Source organism: Falco peregrinus, chromosome 1 (assembly GCF_023634155.1).
Source record: "Falco peregrinus isolate bFalPer1 chromosome 1, bFalPer1.pri, whole genome shotgun sequence".
Classification (NCBI taxonomy): domain Eukaryota; kingdom Metazoa; phylum Chordata; class Aves; order Falconiformes; family Falconidae; genus Falco; species Falco peregrinus.
This window is the reverse complement of record NC_073721.1, coordinates 49,282,085-49,298,364: the sequence shown is the minus strand read 5'-3', so window position 1 is coordinate 49,298,364 and position 16,280 is coordinate 49,282,085. Positions and strand designations below refer to the sequence as shown.

At 41.3% G+C, this 16,280-nt stretch overlaps 1 protein-coding gene across 1 annotated transcript; it reads right to left on the bottom strand.

Moving 5' to 3' along the window:
• Positions 1 to 266: 266 nt before the first annotated feature.
• Positions 267 to 10,223, bottom strand: GBGT1 (globoside alpha-1,3-N-acetylgalactosaminyltransferase 1 (FORS blood group)). The gene is given in 9 exon segments (XM_055794158.1): positions 267 to 3,794; positions 3,797 to 4,080; positions 4,507 to 4,557; positions 4,559 to 4,630; positions 6,720 to 6,755; positions 6,856 to 6,906; positions 8,216 to 8,278; positions 9,370 to 9,472; positions 10,070 to 10,223. Coding segments are annotated over 8 exon segments (1,017 nt in total). The 5' UTR covers positions 9,432 to 9,472; positions 10,070 to 10,223; the 3' UTR covers positions 267 to 3,396.
• Between the last annotated feature and the right edge of the window lie 6,057 nt (positions 10,224 to 16,280).

Here is a 16,280-nt window from a genome sequence, read left to right as displayed (position 1 = left end):
TTGCCCCCCAAAGAAGTCTTCCCTTTGGCATGAACGCACCACACAAGTCACCAGCCAGGACAAGAAAAGAAAAAGCCTGTCAGATGGGTTCTTAAATTAGATAGACAATGAATGATGAGTCTGTTCCAGCCGAGCAGAAAGAAAGGGATGGAAGGAACAAGGGGCCCTTGGGAAGGCAACAAGCTACTGATCTGAGGCTTAGTTAAGGACAAACAGGGGCCTGAGTCAGAAATACCTTGAAAGCATCATCAGATCCTCAGGCAGCATAAATCGGCTGATGATTTATTTACATGTGGTGATTCACTTTTCATGCAGTACTGCGTGCGTGTTTCCACATCCAAATTCCTTTGGCACAAGGACAGGCAAGACAGTGTTGTCCCCTGTGGCGAATGGAGGAAGACCTCACATGCAAGAGTGTCGCTCTGATGCCTTGTTACCCTGTGCCTCAGTTTCCCCACTGAGCAATGGATGTTGGTGGGGAATTCAGATCAGAAAGTAGGTCCTTGTGAAGCTCCCACACTGCCCACAAGCCTCAGGCTGCACACTCCAAATGAGAAAGCTTGCTGCTGGTGTTGGGGGAAGGGGATTAATCAGCAGGAGATGACTACAAAAGCCCAGGCTTTCGTTAATTAGAGGAGGGCACGAGCTGATTCAGGGAGCATCTCCCACACTGCACTGGGGAGTGTGTTTCTGGAGACACAGGGAGTTTCTAGGTACTGCTTCAAATCACAGCCCTGTCAAGCAGAACTGTGTCACGTAACATGTGACACAAGACCTTCCCCTGGGGAGAAGCCGCGGGCCTGCCAGGAAGATAAATATGTTTCACACTGCACAAATCAGGCCATTACTGTGTCAATCACGGGGTCACGGGGTCCTGGATTTGGCCAAAAGGTGGCTCGGAAGCAGAGCTGGAGAGCAAGTCTATTATAAAAGTATTTCAGAACAGGAACCCCAGAAACACAGACTGCCCTCGGTCACACATCATTTGTGCTGGAGAACGTCGTCTCATAGTGGATTTAGTATAGGCTATGAGTATCCACATGGGAATTCATGTAATTTAGTATGGCAGAATGAAGCCCAATGCCTACAAACACAGACCAATTTAGAGCAGAATTAAGGCACAAAGGCAATTAGCCATTGGCACAGCTGATCTATGGATATGTGGCTGCTACATCACTCCATGTTTTTATTGGATCTGAATGCTTTTCTAAGAGATCTAGCCCAGTCCAGCCATGTATTGTGAGCTTGATACTGATATCGGGAGATAGAATTATCTGGCTTGTCCTGTGCAGCTCTGACTAGGCAGTTCCTTCTGGCTTGTAAAAGAATCCATATGCATATATATAGCAGCTAGCATAATGAGACCCTAGTTTCAGTCATGGCTTTTGGACACTTAACTGCTTTCCAAATAAGAAATATACAGTATTATTCCTGGGTTTGGAGGGAATACATCTTTTGGGAAATATTTAGATAAGGATCTTTCTTCACCCTTTTGGCTTAGATGAGGCGCCCGGTTACCAGACAGACATCTTCACAGGGGATTCAGTTCTGGTTTAGTTATGCAGTGGGGTGTCTTCCTGCAGCACCACATTACTAAGAACATGGAGAAAATATAATAGGGTAGACCTTTTGCTGGATAAAGCATGAATCAACAGATCCAACTGCCACTAGGGGTTTTGGGCTGAAGGTATTCTGTGTACCTTATTTATATTATGGGTACTGTGAAAGCTTTTCTAATTAGTTGTCTGGAAGACGAAATGCCTACAATGACACTGGCAAGTGCCATTTTCAGCCAGCTCACACAGGACTGAAATGGCTCGTTAAGTCATCTGCAATCAGTGATGGGGCCCTAAAGCTCTGAATACTTGATACACTGCCATACAGCAATTTCCTCATGTGAAAAGAAGCAAGAACAGTCAGGCACCTCTTCCCCCTTTTCTCTCTCTCTGCCAAATAAGCCTTTTTTTCTTTTCTTTTCCTTTTTTTTTTTTTTTTTTTTTAAGCTGTTCCCTTAGAAACAGTCAGCTTAGCCCTTTCACCCCTGCTTCTCCTTTCCACGTTGTACAGCACCACTGTCCTCTGCTGCTCCTGTGGTCTCTCTCCCTGCTCACGTTAAATGAGCATGGCACAGACTTGCAAAGCCCTGTGGTAGCACGCCTCGGGAGGTAATGGAGAAGATTTTATGGCAGACATGCTGCAGCAAGGGAGGTGACACACGAACCTCCATGCTGTGACCTCAGTTGACAATTATGCAGTCGTCGTTGGCAAGCCATGGCTGTTCTCCTGTGTTTGAAACCCCCCCTCCCCATTCACCCGAGTGAGCTGTCAGGCTTTAAAGGATGTAAAATGCCTGGTTCAGCTTCTCATCACATTCATGCAAAGAAAATGTTAACCCCAGCCTACTTCCAGCTCTACACTGAACTCACAGTTTCACTAGAGCATTTCATTATAAAATTAAATCATCCTGTTTGTTGGAAATGCATCAGCTCTTACTGTCAGTTCCAGCAGCTTCTAGCCAATTTATTTTACAGAGCTTAGAAAAGTTGGAAAGGATTGAAGCAATGGATGGGAACATGAACCTCTCAATACCAGATTTTCTGTGTTGGAAAAGATTACTTGATCTACAGAGACATGTATCAGGGAAAAGGTTCAGAGCACATCTGTGATTGAAATAAACCCAAAAAAGTTCAGGCTAGGTCTAAGCTGTGCCAGTTCTGTCTAAACTTGGGTCTCCAAAACACAGATTGGAATTTGGAAGATAACTGCTGTATGAATTCACACTATTTGTCCTGTCAGACCAGAATTCTTACTGGCAATGGCTTGCACCAGCTCCCTGCTAGGAAGGTCCAAGAAATCCTGCTGCACACTGATCAGGGATAACTTACTCTGGGCACAAGTTTCCTCCTGATCCTGATAAAGGGTGTGAGTTTAAGTCACAATGCACAAAAATTTATTGCCCTGCGAAGTCCATTTTTTTTTTTTAAGTGAAAAAGTCTTTACTAAAACTCTAGGTCATCTTCACAGGAATGTCAAATACCGTTTTCATCTTGCTAGGCCTCAGGAAAATGCTCAGGCAAAAGCATCTGCAGCCTTGCTATAAGGACAGCCTCGCATTTGATAACTGGCCTTTTGCATGGCTTTTTGCGGGCTGCAGCCTTAAGTGGGATGCTTGTATTTACAAAGATTAGGAATCTAGAAACCTTTTCATTCTCACCTCCACTTTGGCTGCTGCTTCCAAAATGCATTAAGACTCCTGTTGTCCACAGAAACTACCCACAGGTTCCTTGCTCAGTTTGTTCACACTGGGAACAAAAATTGATGGTGGGGCATGTTCTGTGGAAGCTAATATTCAGTGGGTTTGATTGTGTGGAGGACGTCTCTGCAGGGATCAGATGGTCAAGCTCGTATCTCTTTGTAGTTCTTATCCACTGTGGAAAAACGTATGAGGTGAATTTCAGGGGGTTTTGGTTTCCTGTCATCCCATAAATACTCTGGAGAAAGCACCTTGGAGGGTTTGTGGGAGATGAAGTGCCTATTGAGATGACTTTCTTCCTGCCAGGCTGCCATGATCCCATTGGCTTTGTCCGTCAGGATGGTCATGTGGCAAGTCTTGGTGAGCTCATAGACTTTCTGGACCAGCCCTCCAAACACAGCTCCTCCATAGTAGAAGTCCCCTTCTCCATCAGGGATGTAGCCTGCTGAAGATCTCCTCCTCTCATAAGGGAACTGGCTTCGAGGGACATTGAAATAACCAGGGTGTATGGCTGCCACTGTATCACCCAGGGTTTCAGGCCCCAGGCGTTGTACAACACCATATCAATGTCCAGGCAGAAGAGGTAGTCCAACTCCTGGTGGCTCATCTCAGCTATGTGCTTGTTTATGGCCTCCATCCTGCGCATGGAGATCTCTTGCCAGCTGGGGTATTTCTTGATGGGGACAATGACAAGCCTTCGTCCAGGTTGCAGCTGGACATTGGGAATTGTCTTGGGGTTGTCAGTGAAGATATAATAGTTCACCCGATAGCCTTTCATGAAATGCTTCTCTGCTGACTCCAAGAAGTGGCCCACAAACCTTGTGTATCTGTGCAGACACAACACACGAACAGCACAGCAGGGACAAGGGGGTGTATGGTGGGTTATGAAGGGTACTTTAATGGAAGAAAAGGGATGAAGAATGTTGACTAGCTATTGCTGCAAGGATCCATACGCTGCACATGCAATAGGTAAAGTATAGTGGAAGACAAGGAATAAGTGGATTATCCCTCTGTTGACCAACGAAAGAACATGCTAGTTCTTTGAAAATACTGCCCATGCTTCAGGTACCTTAGGTGTTGAGTCTGTTACCTTGCAGGTATTTATGACTATGGACACAATACATGGGCATAAAAGTTTACTACAGATCGGGGCAGACTTCAGAACTCTGCTAAGGGCAAAAAAAGCCAGAATGATCTTTCCACGGTGGAAGTATATCAACCCAAGAACTGTGCCCACTGAGCGGTTCACTTACTTTCCAGTGGTGAAGGCTGTCTCCCCTATGGTGAGATTCAGTGGCCTGTAGGATCTCAGAATTGAAGGTTCCTTCCCAGACAATGGGGGCCAGCCATGGTGTGACTGTCAGCACATCCTGACGCCTGAAGGAAAAGAAAGGGAGCGTTAATGAAGTGTAACTGTTCCTTTTTGTTTCAAGGCCAGTAAATGGGAAAGAAACACTAAAAAGGCAGCTAGAAGAAGAGTGTGTGTATCAGCATTAACTCACTATGGATAGTATTATCTTCAGAATTTTTTCCCCTGCCCTCTTGTTTACAGTTACAAAGCACGGACGTTTCAGTTCCTGGGATGAAAGTAAGCACTGTTTAACAAATTGGCAAAAACCCGAGGATCTACTAAAATCTCACTTACGCTCATAGGCCTTTTCTGCTGAGGAGTCTAATGACCACTGAACTCACAGAATGAGAAGCTATGCATATTTGCTATCAGTCTGGTGCAGATTGCTACATACAGATTAAAATACAAGTAATAAAATGAAAATCTTTACTATAAAAATATACACCATTGCTGTGTTATTAAAACACAGCTTGTGGCATGACAGTTTATTTTTCCAGTATTTATATATAGCTGTAACACATTCAGATATAATTTAAAATTCTGTATGTGAGCCAGCATGCAAATGTGTAACAAAGTTATAGCAAATCCTCAATCTCCTGTGTGGGTAGTGGAAATATTGAATATACATGCAGTAGAGTCTGATTATGCCCTATTACAGCTATGCAATGCTATTTCAAATTTCTTTTTTGTTTTCAGGGTTTCTTTCTTACCTTTCTAAAACAAGATGCCATTTATGATGTGTAATTTTCCCTAGCCTGCTCACATTCGCCCCAGACCATGATCTGTAGCCCTTTGCTAATGAAATTTGTCACGCGCAGCACATGGTCACATTTGGAGGCTGAGGCAGTCTCCCATCTGACACGCTCCCAAGCAATAATAGCACAAGAACCAAACCAAGGGACCTGTGGGGAGCAGTTTGATAGCTGAGGCAGCAGTATGCTTTCAACCCAGATCTAATACTGTCAGTCTGAGTGGATACAAGAATAACAATTTCACTCCCTCCTATGATAATGCTTATGATTAAAAGATTAAATTATACAGGAAGAAGAATTTGGTTTGTTGGAAATGCACTAACTGAACTGTTCTCTTTCTGGGTTAATTATCCTTTTCTGTATGAGGGGAGAGAGAGAAAGAAAGAAAAGGAAATCTGCAAGTTTGCTCCTCTAAGTAGGGCACTTTTTCATTTCATTTTTAAGGGCTGTACTGGGTTTCCCAATGACTCATTTCCATGGTATGCATCCTCACAGTGTGTGCTAGTGAACTCCCTTCAGAGGACATAGAGCACTAAAAGCTACAAGATTCTCTCCTCATTTAGTCCAGTATATGCTAGCTGATTTCGCACATTAATTTATTCCAATATGGAAGAGAGAAATATTCAGGCCTAGCACAGCCTGTTGAAATAGCGGGGGTTGGGGCGGGAAGATATGTACCAACAGGGTGGGTTTATTAACATGCAAAAGAATGATGGCTGTTGAAGGTGAACTGCTAGAGATAAGAGCCAGGTATTAGGAGCTGGCCCAAAGGAGACTGCTGACAAACATGAGCTGGCAAGGAGTGTTTGCCTAAGTCACTTCTTTGCTGCTGCTGCCTGAAAGCTTCCATGTCTGTTTAAACTCACTGGTTTGACGGCTTCTCACAGGGACTTGGCTGTGTGAATACCTGCAATTTGTTCCAGCCTAAGATCCAGCAGGTTAGCTGAAATCATTGCTGAAGGTCACACAAGGCACCTGCTTGATTTTGCCCTGAAATGGACTCAAAGCTCTGCCACAGCTGGTAACAGCTACAACACCGTTCCAGAAGGTATTTCTCACTGTCTTCCAGCTCTTCATCTCTCTCATCTCCAAAAGAGTTCCTGGCAGCAACCATGTAGACAGGCTGCGTGTGTGTGCTAATGTATTAATTAGGAATTTACAGGAGGTATGTTAACAAGTATACAGTGACTAAACTCAATCTTAGAGTGGCATAGACAGCTGTAGACATACCCATATGGTTAGGCTTCTCATGGAACAAGGTACTGTTCAGGGTGTACCAGGACTTTGAAACTGTGAGTGCCGCAGAGCACTCAAACCAAAAGTCAGCAGAAACAAATGACAAAGATCAAACAAATAAACTTACTTTGGAGCCAGCACTCTTGGCTGCTGATAAAATAATCTGTAAAAAGGAAGAAATATCCACTGAATAATACATGAATATGTCCAGAACAGAGGAACAGCAGCTTAAAGGTCAAGAAATACAAAAAGCTGGTACTTACTGTGGGAAAAGTTGGATTAACTTTTCTTCTGTATATTGAAGTTTCATGGAGCTGCATGATGGGGTGGGAAAAGAAAGGGATTGTAATGCTTTTCCTAAAATACAAACCAGGTTCAGCTTCAGGACCTGCTGCTGTACTGACAGCCATCCAAGTCCTCACTCCAGTTGCTGTGCACACTGCTCTGCCTGGTAGAGAGAGTTAGACAGTGCCTGTACGCACCTTCAAGGGCTGTCAGGCGAGTAACAGTTTTGAAACAGAGCACACAACAGAAGAAGGACAGAGAGATGCTGGCAGCTGTCAGAGTCTGTGGGTAAATCAGAATTTAGGGGTCAAAATCCAGGGAAGCACATGCTTGTTGGGGGACTGTCAGTACTGGTCATCTCTGTGCTCCCTTCCCTGCATAACTGAACTACCTGAAATATATCATGCTTGAAACAGCATTCAGAGAAATAAGCATCTTACTGGGCACAATGGTTTTTAATGGCTTGAAATAATCAGAAATGCCTCTGTTTCTATTTGCATTTTTTATTTTGTTTTGTTTTTACAAGATCAGTAGGTCATGACAAAGGATGGGAAAAGCTGTGGCTTGTCATGTTATAACTATGGTCCAATGTGGCAGTGAAGTCACTTAGGCCATGTACCCTGCCCTTCCACAGCGTAAATTCTCTTTCACGCAGCTTCAAGACAGCTTTTGGGACCCATACTAAGTCACTTAACTGTACGTTAGTTTGCATCACGCAGTGAAGCTGACCCCTTAACCTGTAAGGTTTCTGGAGAAGCGGCTACCCTTTCATTGGTTCAGAGCAGGCTTCTTGTCCGCCACTTGAGTGCTGCCATGACACAAATACATGCATGAAGTGAGTGGAGAGCACAGATCACAGAGTGAAGAAAAGAAACATGATTAGGGGACTAGGCGGGTGTTCCTGATGCTGTCAGAACTCCTTATGTGAATATTCATTTCACCTCTCTGACTGGCATTTCTCCATCTAGCGAGCTGGGATACTTAATCCGCATCTCAAAGCACAGTGGGATCCTGTGTGTACATGTGCACATGTGTGATTACACCCTGATAAAAAAGCCAATGTTCACCTGTTGGTCCTGGTGTCTGTGACTCACAACAAACAAAGCCTCACTCATGCTGTACAAATACAGAGCTGTCCTGAAGGGCAAGCAGACTAAAGCAGAAAAGGTTACATCATTATCCTTTTAAGAGAGTGACTAATTATAGATTCATAAAATGTGGAATTGTTTCCACAATAAAATGGTGACTACTTGTTAATAACCATTTATACTGTCAGTGAAGTACAGCTCCTATAATAACGATTTATGTTATTCATGACATACAAAATGGGATACTTACAAGATTTCAGGGCAAGGCAGATAATATGGGAGGTAGTGCACTTTTCTCTTCCAAGCCATAACCCTGTGATAGCAAAGAAACATTTTAAGATAGGTAATCTTGAAAGATATCTTCCTAGGATTTTCCAAGATGTTCTGAGAATCCAGCACAGATTTTGACAAGTAACTCTGGCTAACTGTGTCTACTTCACTAATTAGCATAGGATCCAGTGTATTCATGTTTTAACGTAATATACTGCTGCTAAGGCATAAATGGGAAGCTCAGGTCAAAACGAGTCCAGAAGCATCCAGCTTGTAACATCAGGTCCAAAGTATTATTATTTACATCAAGTGGTCTGCAAAATGTAGGGCTACGCATTTTTGAAAAGCATACACAAATGGAAACACATAAGGCAATGCCCAAAACGCATAAATATGCAATATATTGACACTTCCAGGAACTTTAAATGTTTGTCCTTTAATTTACATAGCAGACAAATCGGCTGCATAGGCTTTTTCTCCCTTCAGTTTTGATCACAATCTATATACATTTTTCTATACAATCACTTAACTACCACTGAAATGCAACTACCCACAATGTGAAATAAGAGTAAACTGCAACATCAGAAATACAGTATAATTAACAATAATTTAGTAATAAATAATTTAATAGTTAATAGAAATGCCCGATCTCAGATTCCTTTCAAACAAAGTTTGAGTTTGCTCGAGAATCTGTAAGGCATACTCTGTAGCCAGTGATACTCAAAGCCACAAACATTCTTGGTGTTTGAAAGTTACAATGTTTGATAGCTCCAAAGCTATCTCTAGTTACATTGGAGTAATTTTGGACTTTTGAAGAGACAGATAATCATCTCTTTTAAGGGCTGAATTGAAATGCAACTGGAATATTCTGTACTTGAGCATTTGTTTGTGAGTCAGATATGGTGCTAGCAGCCTAATTCAGACACAATGGTCTTTTTTTCTGTCTCCCTTCAGAGGCTTCTCCCTCTACTAGTGTTACTTTATCTATTATATGAATTACTGTTCTTTCTTACAGCTCTAACAGGGGCTTTCCATTAAATGCACCACATATTTTTCTGCTGCTATGCTTTTTACCACAGTAGAGATATAGACGGGATGTTTTAAATATGACCAAGCTTGTCAGCAAATGCTTACCAGATAAACACGGTAACAACAAGCATACAGACAAAAGATCCCACCACTTTCCTGGAAATCATGTCTTCAGAAGGGTTACTTCTTACTCCCAGCAGCTTTCAATCTGCAAAGAACAAAAAAAGCAAGGGAAATTGTCTATAAATATCTCACTGTGAGAGAAATCGATTATTTTATCATAAGACCATGAGGCTCTCCAAGCAGTTTCATTTTAATTCAGTCTTTCTGAAATCAGGAACACAGAAAGAACCAGCAGACTGTAGAAGCCAGTGCACTCAGTCACTGAGGCAGTTCCTGTAAGCCGTTTGAGAAACCTGGTTTCAGTGAGATCTAATCACAGTTATAAGTGCATGGGGAGCCCTCCTGATTTGAATCTATTTTCTGTTGATCCCATTTAGTCATCTAAAGCATGCACCCTTTGCAATTTAATAAATTTACCAAAACCAATCATATCAGGTGATACGTAGAGCTAATACAGTTAAAACTTTAGCTGATATACTCCAACTTTCACAGAAGAATAACTGCCAGGGACAGGTTCCTCCAAAGGTGCATGTAGGAGGAAGGTAAAATGAGGTTCCATACAAGCAAAGAAATCTTACGTGACAATAACGATACGTATTGGGTAACGATATTTCTCTGTAAGTCAAAGAAATTGCTTCCTTTTTAACAGCCATAAAAATTAACTTCCTTTAGTCCAACTTACCTTAAAAGCTCAAATTAATCCTCTTTCTGTTCACAGGGAAGTAAAGGTTCCCACAGTGTCAACCAGGGGCCCTGTGACGAACACAAAAAGCCTTTGCATGTGGCCTCCAAAGGGGCTTGTTACAGGCATATTAATTGTTCTAGGCTACGTTCATTATTACCTCCAGTAAATACAGAACTACAGTACTGCAGATAAGTCTCTTGTGTGTGCAAGCTCACTTCCGCCTCCCCAGCATCCTCTGCAGCCACATCAAGCGTTCTTCCGCAAGGCAAGTTTTCCAGGCTGCTGCTGTAGGGACTGTAATGCAGTATTGCATTAGAGCACGGTGCTTCCTAGCATGTGACTGGAGCCTGGGGGGAGGGAAAAAAAAGAAAGAAAAAAAAAAGGGACTGTTTGTCAATCTCCTATTTATAGACAGTCGGATAGTGGGAGGAACTGGTATACAGGGTGCTTGTTTGGAGGAGGCTGAATTAAGCATCACAGAGATCTTTTCTGTCTTGGCCCTTGGTAAGGCATATACAACAGTGCCAATAGAGCTGAAAAGTCAGTAACAATTTTTCCACTTGAATTTCTTTGGTTATAAAAAGATAAGTAGCAAAAAGTTCTTTAATTTGCTTTATTATGCCATACAGAAATGCTCTCTGGTGCTTCTTCCTCACTCTCCTGTCAACCAATCTAATCAGCTTTTACCAAGAAGCATCACAAAATCCCACTGTATAAAAAAATATGAATCTTAAGGCTTTCCACCATTTAAAGCCTTCGTGGATTCCATGCTGAACAGTTCTAGATTCTTGCCTAAAAATGCTGCAAATCCACAAATGTAGAAGGATTTACAACCAGGCTTTCCTCTCTAGCTGCCATTCTGTGCTTTGACCAGTTTTATCTAACTCCTGTGCTTGTTCTGTAATGACAGCTGCCACACCGATGCCAGGATTTTTCAGTGCCATGTATCGGACCTTTTGCTTGACACCTCTGGCACAAGCAAAATGGACAAGTGTGCAGAGGGGTGTTCAAACAGTTGTTTTTCAATAATTTGAGAGCTGGCTACACAGAGGGTAGGCAGGCAACCTAGGCCAGTGCTTTATTGCCCTTTGCATCAGGAGGCTTCCTAATTTCCAGCCATGATCTCACTTGCTGCAGTTTAGGTCTCTGCCTTTTATGACCGTGATCATGCACCTGGGGACTCCCTTTACATATCTGTAGGCTATGATGTGTCCTTCCCTCTTCTACTCTGGTCCTTCTAATCAGGTCCATGACATATAAAACCTTGTATGTGACTTTATAGAATTATTCTCCATTTTCAGACTCTTTGTTTCTCTAAAACATCAAGCCTTGATTGAATTCTGTTTTCCGTGGCACTTGCAACCCTCTCTGCTTGATATCACTTTCCAATTTCATAAACATCCTTTTGAAATTTTCCCCCAAAGCATAAATGAAAACATAAGACAGTACCACTTTGCAAATAGTCTCCTGGGGATTCTAATTTTCAGCACCTGACCATCCTCACGCACTTACTGCCACAGCATTCAGAAGACTGATAGCACAGAACTTGGCTGATGGGGATGGACAGATAATGAACAGCTAGAAGAAAGGACAATAAAAGTTATCCTCAAATTGAATAGTAAAATTAACACAGAATAAAAAAAAGACATGGGAGTTCTGGTTGTTTTAGTGCAGTTTCAGCTGTTGTAATAGGCATAGTGTACTTTCATGTGTCTTTTTGGAGTAAACATCTAATCCCTCAGGAAAAGTAATACACATATTTTGAAGTATTGCATCATTAGGAGCACAGCTGATGCTTTCCAACTTTGCATCAGTTTCTGTGTTACAAATCTGCATGAATACTGGAGCCAGATGAGTTCAGAACATCTCCTTGCATCTAAAACCATCTCACTGACATTTACCATATTTGTCCTCAACTGATTTACAACCCTAGGGTTCACAATGAATGCAAACAAAAATGAAATAGATGTGGTTGCAGTTAACGACAGAATCTCCTAACAGACACAAGAAACAGCTAAAAGATTTTTAATAGTTACTCAGGTTCCTTGAATTTGTTCAGAGAGTTTTTTTAAAAGGCGATATGGTTGAAAGTAGCTATATTACTCCTAAATGAACTTGCTGGACCTCCCAGAACAAAGCAGTACTTTATCTTCAAGCCCTGCCTTGGAAAGCATTCTGGACTGCAGATAAATGCCTCACTTGTAGACCATTTTGTGCAAAATATTCTTTGCAGATCAACTATTTCAGATTTCTAAAACTGAAGTAGCGAGTTGTGAGTACAGTGTGGTTCAGAATGTGAAGAAAGAGAGGATATCCATAGGAAAGGCTTCATCTGTGCCGAAGAAACAGTTTCCTCACTGGACTCCATTATTAAACAGGCCGCCTTTGACTACTATAACCTTGGACTGCGCCATGCCACAGACGTATTCAATCACGCCTGAGGCTTGGACATGAACTTCAGTACAAACCCACTGCTTGAGCTTCCAGCTTTTCAGATTCTCATATTACAGCTAGCACCACAACAAGTTAACTTTACTTGGCTGAGATCCAGCTAGGAAGCACTGCACAGAGTCTGCATTTCATTTACAGCACATTCGTCAGATTTTTTTATTTCAAAAGACAAAATTCCTTTTGCCATGGCATTTGTTCAGTGCAAAAAAAATAAAAATAATTAGAAAATTCTGTTGGACTACATCTTACAACATCAACGACATTAGCACAAACTCATCAGTTCAGAGCAGAAGAACACCAGCAAAATTTGACTGATCTCATTTGTACAATTCCTTAATCTTCTGGACAGATCGTTTCCACCAATTTTCCCAACGCTGAACTGTCAGCAGCTGAGCTGTACTTTCTTCCTTGATCTGGGCAAACTGCTGCTCAAGTTTACATTTGTATTTCTGTATAAAGAACAACAACAATAAATTACAAAATTGGTAGCAATGAAATATAATTTTACTTTGCCTAAAACCAGGTCCTGATCCACTGTGTCAGAAGATTGCATACAGGCCACTAACTTTCTGCCTTTGATAACAGAACTATATGAACAACGAATTATTCACTGTCTGCCTTCTGTGTTCCCTTTACAGACTTCTGAAACAAAATTTTTTTAGCAAAATGTAAATTTTGCCAAAAATGCATGACCTTAATCTCACCTCTATTAGCTCATAAGATTAAAAAGCTGCCTTCTCTAGAGAATAGAGAGGAAAGCATGCATCCCAAACACAGAAAGCACTCTGACCCTTGCTGGAACTTCCTAAATCACCAGTATGAACTGAACTACTACAAAGCTACTAAAAAGGTATTTCACCTAAACAGAAATCTGTAGACTACCATGAAAACCTCAAGGCACCTTTATTAAAGGGTATATGCTCCAAAATATAAAATACTGTATTTTTAATGCAACATACATTCAGGAAAATATTTCTGTGGCATGCATTTACTATATCACACCCTGCTGACAAGCTGCATTCACTTCAAAACTGTCCTGTAGCCAGGTTCTTAGGTACCATAACTAGACTGTCCTGTAGCCAGGTGCTTAGGTACCATAACTAGATACATAAAACACTCATGCAAATTTGTAGTTTTGATGGCATTTGCCACTGCTGACAGTGTATTTTATATTTCCCTGTTAAAAAAAATATATTTTAAAATTGCTTCAGTTCACTGGAAGTACAATTACTTCCAGGACAAATGCATAAACACAGACCATTTATTTCCTAATTGCTGAGCACTGCTGTTTTGCAAGCTATAGTCAGTGCAAGTCAGAGTCTCAGAGTTGTCTGGAATGTGTTCATTCCTCTAGTAAACTTAGTGAAGAACATCCCTGGCAGTGTTCAAGGCCAGACTGGACAGGGCTTCAAGCAACCTGGTCTAGCAGAAGGTGTCCCTGCCTGTGGCAGGGGGGTTGGAACTAGATGTTCTTTAAGGACCCTTCCAACCCAAACAATTCTATGATTCTATGATCATTTTTATGGTGGAAACAATGATCTGTGATAGTTCAGGATTTAAGATAGGTACGAAGTACCCCACAGCCCTTCACCTTTTATGGAAAAATCAGCCTCTTGTTGTCTAAGGTTAGAGCTGCAGGCTTTACAAAGAAAGATGAGTGAAAGCAAGCTGTATAGAAATGGCATTGTGGCAGCAGCTACTTTTTGAATTGTGATGCTGCCAAAATGCATGAAGTGTCCTGTTTCTAATGCCATCCATGCTTCTCTGCTGAAACAGTTCCCCATTGTAATGTATCTGAATGAGAGGGTTCCCTGAGAAACCAACTGTCTGCTTTTGACAACATCACAAAGAAACAAACAGAAGAAAGGATTTCTACACACGGTTAATATGGCTTTAAGATCTGAAAACATTGTGTATATTAATAACTTATACATAGCTATAATGTTCTTCTTGAAAAGACAAATCCACAACAGTAGTAGCCCCACTCACAGTCCTTTCCCACAGACCAACCTTATATGCAGCATCTCTTGCTTCTACTGCTGCTACGTGGCCCAGTGTAGTCTTAGCTGTTCTAACTGATGCAGTTTCTCTGCAAAGAATATAGTCTGAATTGCCTGTTATAGTAGTCATGGGTATTCCTGGCCAAGTCCTTTAAAAAACAGAACAAATAAGCAAGCAAAACTCATGAGAGAGAAAGTTAGAAAATAGAGCAGATCATACTAATTCATGTTACTTGTACTTAAAAGTGCAAAAGATTAATCACTTTTTTCATCTCCACAAAAGGTTTACCCTAAATGCTGTATTATTTAGTACAACCACCTTTTCTTTGAAAACCTCAGGATCTCTGCACAGTAAATAGAATTCATATCTTCTGAGTGAAAATTCAGATCTATAAATATACTGTGCAAGTGCTGAATTATTAAAGTGGCTAAAAGTGGCATAGCAATAATTGAAATTGTATCACTTCACAATACAACACATAATTCACTTTTATTTGGATCCATTGCTATTCTTTCTTTAAAATCATTACCCACCCAAACTGTCCCATAGCTAGTTAAATGACATCACTAATGATGAGCATAGTATTCAGCAGTTTCAACAACTGCAGCAAAAAACCACGAGGACAGTGCCCGATACTAGTTTAGAGAAGAGAAATTACATAAAGCAGTGCTCAGTATCTTCAAACATTACCTGCTCCCACGTTCAATTAACTGTTTAACTTCATGGATTTCTAGAGGAAGTGCAGCTTCTTTATGACAGATTAAAGTGGATGTCTCTTCTCTTGGTATTTCAGTTTCTGAGAGATAATAGAAGATATACTCAGCAGCAACAAAACAATGGCAGTAATACAATTGTTTAGAAGTAACTATATGCAGCTAGATGCTCTTCACTTTCAAGAAATAGCTTTGCATACCTGATCATGCAAAACTTTCCATTTAAAGTACTATAGCATATAAAAGTCTCCTCTTCCTAGGGAAAGATGATTGCAATCTTTGAGAAGGAAGCAGAGGCCTTAACAAGCAATCTCTTCTTTACTTACTTGCTACTTGTACATCATCAATAGTGATACTTTCATCTAATTCCAGGAGCAGATTTTCGGTGAAGGCAGCCAGTGCAGAAAAAAAGTTCTGAGCACACTCAGCAACACAGTCCTGTTGGGACATTGGAAAAAAATGAGAGGAATTCCTTTGATAATTTGATCTCCTCTCCTGTTAGTTTAGCTCCAAAAGAACTACACAAGTGTCCAAACTTGACATTTTGCAGCAGCTGCAGGCAAGACAAAAGGCTGTAAGTTGCACATGAAAGGGTCTAAAAGTGCCTCTCTGCTGTATTCCAAACACCACCTGATTACCTAAAGTACAAAACACTACAGTTCTGTGCATAGGTGCTCAGTAGTTGTATATTTGGGTTAAGCTTCTAAACCTGATAAAACCAGCTGTCTGTAAATGCATCCTTCTGTCCAAAGCAAAGGCCATTTTAGACTTCAGGTACTTTGGGTGGAAGTGCTCTGGCCAGGTATTATTCTAAAACAGGGAATGTGTGTTTCCATGCGTGTATGCAGAGCTAAGAGGAGAAGGACATATTACTTCAGAATTAAAAGTATATATACTCTGCAGACAGGATAGAATTTTAAGTGGCCTGAGAGAAGTAAACAAAGGCCTTTAATGCCGGGGAACTGACCTTCAAGAACGCTAGAGGATGGAGCAGGGAAAGTGTTCTGATTCCTGGATCTCTCCTATAAAATTCTGCTTATTCC